Raw genomic sequence first — 15,394 nt, 5'->3', positions numbered from 1 at the left:
ATGTCGAAACTTACCATGAAATTTTTCACACAGGAAGAATACACCGAAAAAAATGCACTGTCAAAATCTTAGCTGCTAAGGCTTACTCCAGGTATTTTTTCTTTATACAATATCGAAGTTACTTTATGTTTGCTGTTCGTACACCCCATTCTGCCTAGCGCGCGAGGTGGCTGATAAGCAGACGCTGAAGTGACAAGAGGTCTTGCTTTTTTATTTTTTAAGTCAACAGTCTTCTGACTGGTTTGATGCTGCCCGCCACCAATTCCTCTCCTGTGCTAACCTCGTCATTTCAGAGTAGCGCTTGCAACAGGTCCTCATTTATTTGGTGGATGTATTCCAGTCTATCTTCTTCTGCAGTTTTCATCCTCTATAGCTCCCTTTAATACCATGGAAGTTATTCCTTGATGTCTTAACGTATGTCATATCGTCCTCTTCCTTCTTCTTAGTGTTTTCCACATATTCTTGTCTTCTCCAGTTCTGCGCAGATACTCCTCACCCTTACCTTATCAATCAACCTATTTTTTAACATTCGTCTGTAGCGTCGCATCTCAGATGCTTCGATGTCCTTCCGCTCCAGTTTTCCTATAGTCCATGTCTAACTACCACACAATGCTGTGCTCCAAAAGTCCGTTCTCAGATATTTTTTCCTCAAATTAAGGCCCATGTTTGATACCAGTAGACTTCTCTTGGCCACGAACGCCCTTCTTGCAGGTGCTAATCTGCTTTTTATGTCCTCCTTCCATCGCCCATCATTGCCTATTTTGCTGATTAGGTAAAAGAATTCCGTAACTTCATTTACCTCGTGACCATCAATCCTAATGCTAAGTTCCTCGCTGTTCTCATTTCTCTACTTCTCTTCGTTTTTCTTCGATTTTCTCTCGGTCCATATTCTGTGCTCATTAGACCGTTCATTCTATTCAGCAGATCCTGTAATTCCTCTTCAAGTTCACTGAGGATAGCAATGTCATCAGCGAATCTTATCATTGATACCCTTTCACCTTGATTTTTAATAGCACTCTTGAACCTTTCCTTTATTTCCATCATTGCTTTTTCGATATATGCATTGAACAGTAGGGTCAAATGACTACATCCCCGTCTAACATCATTTTTAATTCGAGTACTCGTTCTTGGTCTTCCACCCTTGTTATTCCTTCTTGGCTCTTGAACATGTTGTATATAATCTGCCTCTCTCTATACCTTGCCCCTGTTTTCCTCAGAATTACCTTGCACCATTTTACACTTTTGAACGCTTTTTCCAGGTCAAAAAACCCTGTGGACCTGTCTTGATTTTTCTTCAGTCTTGCTTCCATTATCGACCGCAACGTGAGAATAGCCTCTCTTGAGTCTTTACCTTTCCTAAAACCAAACTGATCGTCATCCAACACAACCTCAATTTTCTTTTCCGTTAGTCTGCACTTTATTTTTATCAGTAATTTGGATGCATGAGCTGTTGAGCTGGTTGTGCGATAATTCTCCCACCTGTCAGCTCTTGCCGTTTTCGGCATTGTGTAGATGATATTTTTCCGAAAGTAAGACAGCATATCGTCAGACTCACACATTCTAACGTCGTTTTGTTGCCACTTTTCCCAAAGATTATAACAATTCTGGTGAAATTTTATCAATCCTTTCTGCCTTATTCGATTTTAAGTCTGCCAAAGCACTTTAAAAGTCTCATCCTAATACTGGATCCCCTTTCTCTTCTATATCGACTACTGTTTCTTCTTCTATCACGTCATCACACAAGTTCTTCACCTCTTAGAGGCCTTCAGAGTACTCTTTCCGCCTATCGGCTGTTTCCTCTGCATTTAACAGTGGAACTCTCATTACACCCTTAACGCTACAACCGTTGATTTTAAATGTTTTGATTTTTCTACATGTTGACAGTCATTTCTTTTTCGATCTTCACATATTTTGTGCAACCATTTCACATTAGCTTCCCTGCATCTCATTATTCATTTCACTCCTAAGTGATTTGTATTTCTGTGTTTGTAAATTTTCCTGATCTTTGTACTTCCTTCTTTCATCGATCAGCTGCAGTATTTGTACTGTTACCCATCGCGGCTTTTCAGGTAACTTCTTTGTACCTGTGGTTTTCTTACCAACTTCTGTGATAGCCGTTTCCAAAAATGTCCATACTTCTTCAACTGAACTGCCTAGTGAACTATTAATTATTGCGGTATCTGTAGCCTCAGAGTACTCAAGTGTACCTCTTCATTCCTTAGTCAATCCGTATCCCACAATTTTGCACATTGTTTCTTCCTGTCTAGTCTCTTAAACTTTAGCCTACTCTTCATAACTACTAAACTGTGATCTGGGTCTATATCTGCTCCTGGATACGCTTTACAAACCCAGTATCTGATTTCGGAATCTCTGCCAGACTATGGTGTATTCTAACAGAAATCTTCCCGTATCGCCCGGCCTTTTACAAGTATACCTCCTCCCCTTGTGATTCTTGAACAGAGTATTCGCTGTCAATAGCTGAAATTTACTGCAGAGCTCAGTTAGTCTTTCTCCTCTCTCATTCCAAGTAGCAATCCCTTTTTCTCCTTTTCTGCTACTTCTTCAACTACAACGGCATGTCAATCCCCCGTGACTATTTGATCTTCATGTCCATTTTACGTACTGAATGAGCCGTTCGATATCCTCATATACTTTCTCTGTGTGTTCGTCTTTTGCTTACGGCGTCGGCAAGTATATTTGAACTATCATTGTCGGTGTGGCTTGTTGTCGACTCTGATGAGGACAATCCTATCACTGAAATGTTCACATTAACTCAGTCTCTGACCTTCTTTCCGATTCATAACGAACCTATTCCCGGTATTCGATTTTCTGCTGCTTTGGTATTACTCCATTCCTACTTGACAAGAAGTGTTTGTCTTCTTTACATCTCACTTCACTTACTCCACCTATATCTAGATTGAGTTTTAGCATTTTCCTTTTCAGATTTCCTAGCTTCCCTAACACGTTGAAACTACTGACATTCCACGCCCCGACTTGTAGGACGACACCCTTCCGTTGGTTATAAAATCTTTTTTCATAGTCGCCTTTCCCTCGGCAGCTCGCTCACGGAAATCCGAATGGGTGACTAGTCCGGAATTTTTTGCCAATGGAGAGATCATCATGACAGTTTTTCAATAACAGATCACATGGCCTGTGGATACACGTCATGTGTCTTTAATCCAGTGGTTTCCGTGCCGTTGATCATTGCTGATTCTTCCACCTATAGCACAAAGAGTGCCCTGAACCTCTGTCTGATCATCCGCCATCTATGACAATGCCGTCGGAAGAATTGAATAGGACTACGAGAAGCTGGATGTTCCTTCCGTGATACTGCAGAGCGACTTGGTAGGAATGTAAACACTATACTTGATTGCTGGCAGCGGTGGTCGCGGGAATGTACGGTCGCCAGAAGACCTGGCTCTAGACGGGCACGTGGCACTAATGAGAGGGAAGACCATCATGTTTGGCATATGGCTCTGGCGCATAGTACTGCATCTGCAGCAGCAATTTGAGAGCACCAAATCTGTTGTTTGAAGAACAGCTGTGAGACAGACGTCCTGTAGCGTGCCTTCCACTGACAGCAAACCACTGCCGTTTGCTACCTCAGTGATGTCAAGCGAGAGCTCATTGGAGGGCAGAGTGAGGTCTGTCGTGTTTTCAGATGAAAGCAGGTTCTACCTCATGCCAGTGATGGCTGTGTGTTGATTAGGAGGAGACCAGTTAAGGGCAAGGAACCAACCTGTCTGCCAGCTAAACACACGGGACCTACACCAGGAGTTACGGTCTGGGGTGCGATTTCGTGTTGCAATGTTAATTTCTTAAACATGTTACCCAAACAAATGCATTCCCGAAATTTCTTTACTTTACACTAATTATTTTTTGGTGTTGCCATTTTTTTACATCACTGCGTAGACTATTCGTCTCGTATACAAGTATCCCTGAGCTCTGAACATTGGCAGTAGCACAAAACTTAATTTCGGCGTCTTATAATAACCAAATCTTTTCCACTTCCAGACAGGTATGAACTGTCATATACTACGCCTGATGGCCTTCTTGAAACAGATCTCTTAGGATCTAAGTTGCACCTCATCTAGTTTAATTTTCACTGTAGAAAGACGTATAAAATCGGCCTTAATTTCAGGAAGAAATTTATGAAAATGCACAACATTCTGTGTAGTGAATGACGGACGGGGACATAACCGGAAAAGAAGAGAATGACAGCCCTTCAGAAGTGGTTCTACGGAATGATGTTGGAACTTAGGCTGACTGATAAAGAATTAAAATGTTCTCCGGAAAATCGGCGAGGGAAATAGTATATGGAAAACACTGGCAAGGAGAAGGGACATGATGACACGACATGTGATAAGACATCAGGAAGTAACTTCCATGTACCAGAGGTAGTTGTAGAGAATGGGAACTGTAGGGGAAGACAAAAACTGGAATTTATATATAAAATGAAAATTTGGAGTGTATACTCTAGATGAAGAGGTTGGCACAAGAGAACAGTGGCGTGCTGTATCAAACCAGTTGGAAGCCTGATGATTCAACAGAAAGTAAAATTAATAATAGGTTCTTAATGTAGTCAGCGGTAAGACAAAGGACCAGTAGTATGTGGTGGAAGTGGAGCAAAAACAACAATACAAGCTTAATAACTACAGAGGCATTTCGCTTCAAATTATTACCTACAAAATCTTATCAAAGGGATTATCAGCTAGAGCGGAACAAGAACTCGACTTCAGACTGATGAATGTCAACGTGATTTTAGAAAGAGTAGATGATGTTCAAAGCAGATTCTTAACTTAAAGTCACTAGTAATGAATGTGAACAGAAACTATAAAAATCTCGTTGTTGACCTGAGTTGATAGGAAGTCAGTGTTTGAAATACTCAGTGAAGAGAGCTTATACAGTAAAACTACAGCTCTGATCAAACGAACGCCAACAAACACCAACTCTAAAGTGAAATTTAGAGGAGAAATTTCTGGAAGTTTTGCGATCAATATTGGAGTGAGGCAGGGAGATGGTCTCTTCCAGCTGCAGCCGACCGGAGTGGCCGAGCGGTTCTAGGCGCTACAGTCTGGAACCGCACGATCGCTACGGTCATAAGTTCGAATCCTGCCTCGGGCATGGATGTGTGTGATGTCCTTAGGTTAGTTAGGTTTAAGTAGTTCCAAGTTCTAGGGGACTAATTACCTCATAAGTTAAGTCCCATAGTGCTCAGAGCCATTTGAACCATTTTCTTCCAGCTGCTCTTTAGTTGTGTTCTAGAAAAAGTCATAAGGGAATGAATAATGTCGCTAGGCGAAAGCCTGATCGATGGGGGAGTGAGATTAGGTTATAAAAGAGGCGTTTGCTAATGACCTAGCTATTTTTTCAGTTTCAGTGGAAACCGTCACTCTACAAATATAACTGCTTAGAGAACAATCTGAAAGAGCAGAGTTGCAAACCTCCTATGAGAAAATCAAATTTATAACAAACATTAAGGCAGCCCCAAAAGTAATAAAAACTTAATATTGAAAAATTGAGAGAAGAGTGAAAGCTTCTAGGAGAAAGAGACCATTAAAGAAAGAGTTAATAAGATGAAAACAGCATACTACTTCACCAAGGACATATACAATGAAAAATCAATATCTGTCGATACTAAACTTACACATTACTTTACAATAATTCGCCCAGAAGCACTACATGCGCAATTTTTGACCCTGAACTAAAAAGCAATAACGAAAGAACTGAAAAACACAGTAATAAAAATACTAAGGAAAATTTTGGGACCAGTTAAGAACCAAAAACACAATACTGACGACGTCATAACAGTGAACTTTATAAACGATCGAGAAAAGTTACCTAGACGATTACGAAAAGAAGAATAACTTTATATGGTCACCTCCAAAAGATTAATCCCTACAGACTGACAAAAGGACTACTTACTTTGGTAAAGTAAGAGTGGATAACACATGGAGCACAAAAGTTGTAAAGGACATGGGTGAATCCCTAACCACTCCATAACATAACTTCTTCTCAGCTGGGTCCGCAGTTTGCATAATGTCATAACATGACACCTTCTTTATACTTTCACAACATTAGCTGCAAACAGTTTATTTCTTGTTGCTCCTACACAGTTTCACGATAAGCGTATTTCGGCTTTTGAGGAACCATTGTCACTTTAGAAAGAAATTAGAGGACTCCAAAGGTTTCCAAGAAAAAAAAGATGAATATTGGATCTACTTGGACAAAAGAAGGAAGAGAGAAACGTCGAGAAATTACGAGAAGAATGTGGAAGAAAAGAAAGGAGAAACACTCCATAGCGGCTCATACGTAAATTTTTCGTAACGAAAGTTGTCGCATGTCTTTGTACTTTATAACCCTAAAGACAAAATTATTGACGGCCTACACGAAATTGACTGTGGCGCTACTCAGCGCTGTTCACCGGCAGGAGTGTCTGCTGTATGGCGGCACTTTCTCTGTCGAAGCGATGCGTCAAATTCTGCTTCGCTTTCACGGGCGACATTTATCATTCAAAGCAATAACTCACTTCCCCGCGGTATGTATATTGTCATTCTTTTGCCTCTCTCGATGCCTTTGACAAATTCCCATCTAACATGTGCAAACATTGGCTGACGAACTGCCGAAGCTGAATTTATCTCTGGAGAGAAAATTATACTTTGGAACATTCATCTGAGTATTCACGCACCATTTTATTTACTTTTCTGTCCATCCTTTAACGTTTAAATATTGGAAAAAAAGCTCGTTATTTATAGCGCACGATAAAGCCGCCCCTTCTGAAAGAATTGCTGGGCTGTAAATCACAAAGAAAGAACAAACGGTGCAAATTTCCTTGCCGAAGGCGAAACATATGACCGCGTAGTTCAACGAACAGTTCTAAACGCCGTTCCAAGATTGTACAAGCAGATCACGTTGACCCCTGACTTTTCAACGACATTTTTATATAAAATGTAAAGGCCGTTTATCTATATCTTTTAAGCCATCATATTAGGCAACATTGGCCCTAATGACACAGGAAATATCGTCCAGTTCAATTAATTGATAATTTTCCAAGGCACGCTGGTTCCTTAGTTTAGTCAAGTATGACGCGTCTGGGACATATTGCATACACTGTGCCTTTTACGTCGTTCTGAACAAATCATGGCAATGACAAAAACTGCAGGAAATACAGGGTGATTCAAAAAGAACACCACAACTTTAAAAATGTGTATTTAATGAACAAAACATAATATTACCTTCTGTTATATATCATTACAAAGAGTATTTAAAAAGGTTTTTTTTCCCTCAAAAACAAGTTCAGAGATGTTCAACATGGCCCCCTCCAGACACTCGAGCAATATCAACCCGATACTCCAACTCGTTCCACACTCTCTGTAGCATATCAGGCGTAACAGTTTGGATAGCTGCTGTTATTTCTCGTTTCAAATCATCAATGGTGGCTGGGAGAGGTGGCCGAAACACCATATCCTTAACATACCCCCATAAGAAAAAATCGCAGGGGGTAAGATCAGGGCTTCTTGGAGGCCAGTGATGAAGTGCTCTGTCACGGGCTGCCTGGCGGCCGATCCATCGCCTCGGGTAGTTGACGTTCAGGTTTCATAACTAACCTTTTTCGTAAGACTCTCCATACAGTTGATTGTGGAATTTGCAGCTCTCTGCTAGCTCTGCGAGTTGATTTTCCTGGGCTGAGAACAAATGCTTGCTGGATGCGTGCTACATTTTCGTCACTCGTTCTCGGCCGTCCAGAACTTTTCCCTTTGCACAAACACCCATTCTCTGTAAACTGTTTATACCAACGTTTAATACACCACCTATCAGGAGGTTTAACACCATACTTCGTTCGAAATGCACGCTGAACAACTGTCGTCGATTCATTTCTGCCGTACGCAATAACACAAAAAGCTTTCTGTTGAGCGGTCGCCATCTTAGCATCAACTGACGCTGACGCCTAGTCAACAGCGCCTCATGCAAACAAATGTACAACTAAATGAAACTTTATAGCTCCCTTAATTCGCCGACAGATAGTACTTAACTCTGCCTTTTGTCGTTGCAGAGTTTTAAATTCCTAAAGTTGTGGCATTCTTTTTGAATCACCCTGTATAACACATCTAGAGATGGTTCTAGCACTTTCCTCTGGATGCAGTCTTCTAAGTACCTCTCACAGCGATCTCATTTCGTAAATCAGACTTTATCAGTAAAAAAAGGTTCAAGTTCTGTGTGTCCCTTTCTTTATAGAATGCTGATAACCGAGAGCTGAAAGATTCAGGGTTCGAATCCCGGTCCAGTAAACAGTTTCAGTGTGTGAGGAAGTTCCAGAAAAACTCACACTCTCGTATAGAGTAAGAGGTTCTTTCTGTAAGTATTTCAATACGTATCCATGCGCGGCGATCTGGTATACGCGCACAAACGCGCTATCTTTTTAAAGTCTGTGGACTTGCGGAAGGAAATACACCATTTTCTAGGCCTTGATCATGAACTTGTTGCGTCTGTACGTTATAAACTGAAGAGTCTACGAGACATTGTTCTACAGGGGGCAAGAATATATTAATGAATTTACAAAAATGGTTCATATGGCTCTAAGCACTACGGGACTTAAAATATGAGGTCATCAGTCCCCTAGACTTAGAAAATGGTAGAAATGGCTCTGAGCACTATGGGACTTAACTTCTGAGGTCATCAGTCCCCTAGAACTTAGAACTAATTAAACCTAACTAACCTAAGGACATCACACACATCCATGCCCGAGGCAGGATTCGAACCTGCGACCGTAGCAGTCGCGCGGTTCCGGATTGAAGCGCCTACAACCGCTCGGCCACCACGGCTGACTGACCGTAGCAGCAGCGCGGTTCCGGACTGAAGCGCCTAGAACCGCTCGGCCACAGCAGCCGGCATTGAATTTACAACTGTTAAGGACAACCTAGGCGACGTTTAGCAATACAGGCAATCAAGAAAAGCGGATGCACATGCAGATGCTGGGTGATGTAAGGTGTAATGCTGAACATTATGGAGACTGTAAGTACACTGGTGTCCAGAACGTAAGGACGAAGCTAACTTTCGCATGAGGTGTCGCTGCCAAGCAACATACCTCGATGAAATTTCGACCAAACGTAAAAAGGACTGTTCTAGTATAGCGCGATAGAGAACAGTATTGTACAGAAGGCAACTCAAATACGCAATGAGATAAACAGAAATGATACTTTTATTCAGAGCCAATAATTACACTGAATTCACCGCGATTCTTGATGACTTGTTTCTTAACCGGATGTGTGATGACCAGGGATGACAGTGCGTGCTCTACAACGTGCTCCCACGCTAGTCACATGGCTGGTAAATAGTTTTCGAGCTAGGGCATTCCATTCGTACACTGGTGTGGTTGACAACAACTGGAATGTCGGTGGCGCATGTAAACGTGATGCGGTACACCTCCCCAATGCATCCCACACATGCTCGATGGACGTCGGGCGGACGGACGGGCCAGTCCATTCTCCGAATATTCAGTTGTTTCAAGAGCCCCTTCTCCGCTGTTGGACGCGGTCACACATTATCATCCATAGAAATTAAGCCAGCGCCGAATGCACCCCAGAAATGAAGCGCATGTGGAAGAAGTACAGTGTCACAATCATATCGACTAGTGAATGTAACTTGTTCCAAGATTTGGAGCTAAGTATGCCCATGCAACTTTATCCTTCCTCGCACCATAACACTTGTGCCACGAAAACGATCATGTTCGACAATACTGGACGTACTCTCATGTGGTGAGAAGTGGAAAAACGTAATGCACACAGGAACATTATCGACAATGGCGGTCGATCTTTCATTTGATGAGACTCAAAGTACAGCAAGTCGTGTAGTGCCTTGCTTCACAGAAAACAAGAAGAAAGAAATCTGGTAAGATGCTGTTTGTAGCATCAGTCTCCATTCCCTGAAAAAATTGTGAAATTCAGTAGGCCCCATATCAGCTTTTCAGAAAGGACACGAATTTACAGTGCGGTCATACAGCGACAAATATTTTTTGTTCAGAAGGTTTTATCGTGTGGCTGGCAGCATTATAGATACCTGTGACAGTACTACCATATATGCCTGCTGAGGCAACCCGATGTCGCATATGTATCATGATAGATTTCTAAGTACGTAGACTTCTGTTACCCAATAAAATGTAGACCTTCCTCTGTTTCCTACGTCGCAGTATCGTAAGCGTAATTTTTCCTAACACCATGTAAATCAATGAAGGATTATTGTATGTATTGATGCTGTATTAAAGCTGATTTATTTCAGCAGAAGAAGAGGTTATGGAGAAATGTGCATCAATGGATGTTGTGCACGCACTCTCCCTATTCCTAAGAGTCAAGAGAAGTTTCCCATACATTTTTATCCATGTCAGTGATCTATCTCCTAACCTCCTGACTGTCTTCAAATCATTTGAGTTACTTCATAGAGAGAGATCAATAGGGTTATACGGTAAATTCTATTTAAGTGCTTTAACCGCTTCTTCGGTATATAACTGTTCCGTCTATGAGCACAATAATTTCGGAATTCTTTCACGGAAACGATTCAGTTTTCTTGTGATTAAATGTTCTTCTCCATACTCAGGAATCTTAGTGGGTGACTACACTACCTCACCACAATACATTCAGTATCATTACTCTCTGTAAGTCCATTTGTTTTTACTGCTCAAATCTGGAACATAATGTCACTTTAAGACACTGTGAAATGCGAGTGTCTTTCTGCAGATTCATTTATAGAATTTAATTGTGCCTCGTCAGCGAAGCAGCTCTCTCGTGTTCAGAAAACCTCCGTTTGATGTTCCGCCTTCATCCCCGTAGTTAATTACCGTCGTTTACAGCGTTTTCTTGACTTGTTGCTGTGACATTGTACTTTTGGTCCAGTGCGAATGGAGTTCTGTAACGGTAAAAGGAGGGGTTGTGTGTGTGGAGTGAATGGACGTCACTTTTGATCTTAACTCCAACACTTTATGGTCACGGGGTCCCACATGAAGGTTACTCTTCCTTAACAGATGAACAAGATCCAAATTAATAAGATGCGGCCTAGGTGCTCTCAGTTATGATTCTCCAGACACCCACATTCCTCTAGAGCAATGACATGTTTCGTTTAAATACCTGTAATACTTTAGTACTGCCTGTTTATTAGCCTTTTTTGTGCATCCAACTTTAATCCTCCTAATAATATTTAATACTTGCCTAAAAAGCAACACAGAAACCCACATTTACGCTCTCATATATAAAGTTGTCATATTCTGTAGAAACGACCTTGCAACACCACGGTATCGCAATGTCACTAAATAAAATATCGACTATCCGCCATCTCGAAGCTCTCAAGGTAACTTATCTTTTATGATCTGAAAATTATTTACCAGCCCAAAGAGTGGTTCATTGTGAACGTCTTCTACGAGCACAAACGGTTTTGACTGAAAAAGTTGATTTGGATTAGGCACGAGAATATTTAGTTCAGTTACCTCCATGCAGGTATTACGTTACATCTCACGGGTACTCGCTTCTGCTATCTGATAAAATCATTACTTCAGTGAATTAAATCTATAATGGATGCGAATCTGAAATAAAGTTATGAGATTTGCATTGACTTTAGAATTATTGTTGCGTTACATAAAAGAAACCGGTTAAGGAGGAGGAGCAGATTAGTGTTTAACATGCCGTCGACAACGAGGTCATTAGAGACGGAGCACAAGCTCGGATTAGGGAAGGTTGGAGAAGGGAAGCGGCCGTGCCCTTTCAAAGAACCATCCCGTCATTGGCATGAAACGACTTAGGGAAATAACGGAAACCTAAAGAAGGATGGCCGGAGACGAGTTTGAACCGTCGTCCTCCCGAATGCGAGTCCAGTGTGCTAACCACTGCGCCATCCCGCTCGGTATAAAACCGATTAAGGTTACTCAGAATTACCAATCTCACTGCAGTCATACAAAGACCAGTCACCTAATGTATGTCTGAAAAGATCTATTCATTGAGTCTAAACCTGATGTCGAATCAGAAACAACAAGTAAGAAAAAAGGGATCTGGGCCACACTTATCGAAATCGCAACGCCACTGTGTTACTCATTCGATGAGATTTCGCATGCAACCACAATGTTCCTTTATAACACATCAGGTCGTAAAGTAACTCATTACCTTGTGTTGCAGAAAAATCGCAAAGACGGAAGCTATATCCTTGTTATAATCACTTCCATCAGTAGACGTTCACTGCTGTTTTCACGTTCGGCTCCCACATCCGTTACCATTACATATCACTCACGGGCAAAAAACACATCCCCTCCAGAGTAGACTAAACGGAATGTGCTCAAACACAACGTCAGGTCTTCCTTCAAAACAAACAAGATGCTTGTGGCGATCACGGCCTCCCAAGACGTTAGCCAAAGCCGCACACGCCTCAAAGACCTCAGTTAAATATACGGGGTAGCCGAGGCAGCCGTGAATATGTGGAAATCGATCAATGTGCCACAGGTAAACCAGGACGTGCTGAAAAGTAATGCCTCAGAATTTTTAATGTGAGCACTATTAAGGCTTTTTAAATAAAACAAGCTTTTTTTTAACATTCTGCAGCTTTATTTTTCAACTCTGCATATTTATTTCTCAACATTGTCACCTTGGCGACGAACACATTTTTTCGCAACTAGAAAAAAGTTTGCTTATACGGTCACTGTTGATTATTTGACGTTGCTGACAGAGCCATAACCTAACTTCTGCTTTTATCCATTCATTACTATCAAACTGAAGTCCTCGAAGGCGTCCTTTAAGTTTTGTAAACAGATGAAATTTGGATGGGGCCAGGCCGGAGTTGTATGGAGGATGATCGGTGACAGTCGACCCAAGGCATCGAATTGTTGCAGATGTCGCAGCGTTCGTGTTTGGTTTTACCTTATCATGCGGAAGGAGAGGGTATTTCATATGTGGATGAGCTCTTTGAATTCGGGCTTTCAGTCTTCTGAAGATCTCTCTCACACCGATATAGCTACGTTACACAGCGCTATTTTACACACTACGATTCGGAGCCCACTGGCGGCAGAGGTTTATACGACAGCGAAGCGGGAAAATCGGTAGAGTAATATGCGTGACACGTAATGCCTCAACCGACATTGAGATCAACAAAAATTCAGAGGTACTGCTTTACAGCGGGCTCTCACGAGACGAAGCTACATGTAAATAAACATAAGAAAGATGGCTAATTATAATGAAAACTTTTCAAAGAGATGACCATTTGTCTTCGTTATTATTAGAGATTTTGAACAAAATATGATGAAAATAGCGGAAAGTTCAGCGAAAAGGGAACAAATGTTTTTTTTTTTTTTAACGCAGCTATGCAAAGTTTGAAAACTAGTTTTCATCTGAGAAAGATAGACTATTAAAGGAATCTGTTCTACATACGAGACATGTGTTGCCCAACTATGTGAACCTTTCGTTTTTTGAGTCATCCGTCTTATGACTGGTTTGATGCGGCCCTTAACGAATTCCTCTCCTACGCCCACCTTTTCAGCTCAGAATAGCAATCATTTGCTGGATTTATTCCAGTCTCTGTCTTCCTCTACATCTCTAATTGGTACCATGGAAATTATTCATTAATGTCTTAAGGTATGTCCTATCATCCTGTGCTTTCGTCTTGTCAATATTTCCATATGTTCCTTTCCTCGCTGATTCTGTGAAGAACCTCCTTCTTAGTTACCTTGTCAACCCATCTAATTTTCAACATTTGTCAGTAGCACCAAGTCTCAAATGCTCTGTTCCGGTTTTCCCACAGTCCACGCTTCAGTACCATACAGTGCTGTGCTCCAAACGTACAATACATTCTCAGAAATTTCTTCTTCAAATTAAGGCCTATTTTTTATACCAGCACCCGTCTCTCTCTTTCAATTTACAGTATTCCCGGTTGGTGTGTTTCAGATCCGCCTGAGATCGAAGTGGAGCGCAGCTGGGTACACTCCGGTGAGGGCTACGAGGCCCAGTTGGTCTGCATCGTGCACGCAGAACCGCAAGCGGATGTAAGTACAGCATGCTTTGTTCCAACTAACAGTTCTTCAGGGACGTGGCAGAACAGCCGATTCTGTCGGTGCAGAACCGGTGCATTGAGTACGATATAAGGCGTCTGACGCTGATGTTACAAAACATTTGAAATTAAAATATTGTCGTAAATAGTTAATACCTAACTGAGAAGTATTCAGTGACAAATTTATAGATGGTAGTTTCCAACAGTGGAAAAAAAGTTAGTAACTCAGGAGAATGTAAAAGTAATTGAATAGTGTAATTAACGCATTCGCCGAGTGAGTTGGAAAACCGCCTGAAAAACCATCCACAAGCTGGGCGGCACACCAGACCTCAACACGAATCTACCGGGCAGATTCGTGTCGGGGACCTGCACGCCTCCCCGCACGGGAAGCAGCGCGTTATACCGCGCGGCTAGCCGGGCGGGTCTTCTGAATTCTTGCTAGCACTAAATTTCGTACAGAAAAGGTTACAGTATTATAGGTTGTTGTACGTGGACTTTCCTCCCACCTCTCTATTTTCGTTAAAACCTCAATGATGTGAAGAAATTCCCGGGAAAAATTTTCGCCATCAGAAAGGGAAGAATAGTTGAATATGAGGTGGTGTAATAGCCCAAGAAGTGTTAATTTACAAGACGGTCGTGTTAGCTAATTAAGATTCTGTTGCTTGAAGTTCTGTGTAACGTTACTGTTTATCCTCTGAATTTCAGCCAGACTTGGTACATACATCACCTACTGTCTGGAAAACATCCATGTGGGGATAAGGACCATCTACCTCTCAAAAGGGTGGCAGTGGGAGTGAAAAAGCATTGCAGCCCACGGCGGCCTAAAACCTATATTTCATCCATCCAGTGTATCAGAATGAGAGCACTTAGTAACTTGCAACGAACTTTACACATAATTACAAACCCTTACGTGACTTTCTCTCACTGATAACTCTCACAAAATGGTGAAAAGAAAAAAGTTTACCTCTTACTACATTTTCACTGTTTATGCCGTAAAACTGCCGCATAAAGCATGACGTTTTAATTTATTAATTCTTTACTACTAGCTATATTCACGTCACTTATTCTACACAGTATTCACATATATCACTTAAGGTACAAGTTAAATTATAACATGGTACAAATCACAGTTCAGGAGATGGCATTAACACTGAGATGTGTGAAAAACTGACGTGTGATGCATGAGGTTAAAATTTGTTACGTCTTCACCACTAACTAAGTTCGCAAGACATTTCGCAGACAGTACCCACATATGCCGCTGAATATACGTAGAAAAATATGTCATTCTTGGACCCGTAGTTCCGGAGATATGACTGCATTAACACTTAGATGCGTGAAAAACTACCGCATCATGCATGACGTTTTAATTCATTACTTCTTT

At 41.5% G+C, this 15,394-nt stretch overlaps 1 protein-coding gene across 1 annotated transcript in view; it reads left to right on the top strand.

Annotated features, from left to right (window-relative positions):
- The window catches only part of LOC124798345 (neurotrimin-like), a 917,636-nt gene that overhangs the window by 645,851 nt on the left and 256,391 nt on the right, over window positions 1-15,394 (top strand). Inside the window, exon 5 of the mRNA XM_047261703.1 lies at window positions 13,911-14,008. Within this exon, the coding sequence (XP_047117659.1) occupies window positions 13,911-14,008 (98 nt within the window). The remainder of the gene's footprint in view (window positions 1-13,910; window positions 14,009-15,394) is intronic.

Source organism: Schistocerca piceifrons, chromosome 5 (genome assembly GCF_021461385.2).
Source record: "Schistocerca piceifrons isolate TAMUIC-IGC-003096 chromosome 5, iqSchPice1.1, whole genome shotgun sequence".
In the NCBI taxonomy this organism is placed as follows: domain Eukaryota; kingdom Metazoa; phylum Arthropoda; class Insecta; order Orthoptera; family Acrididae; genus Schistocerca; species Schistocerca piceifrons.
This window is presented reverse-complemented; position numbering and strand designations above follow the sequence as displayed.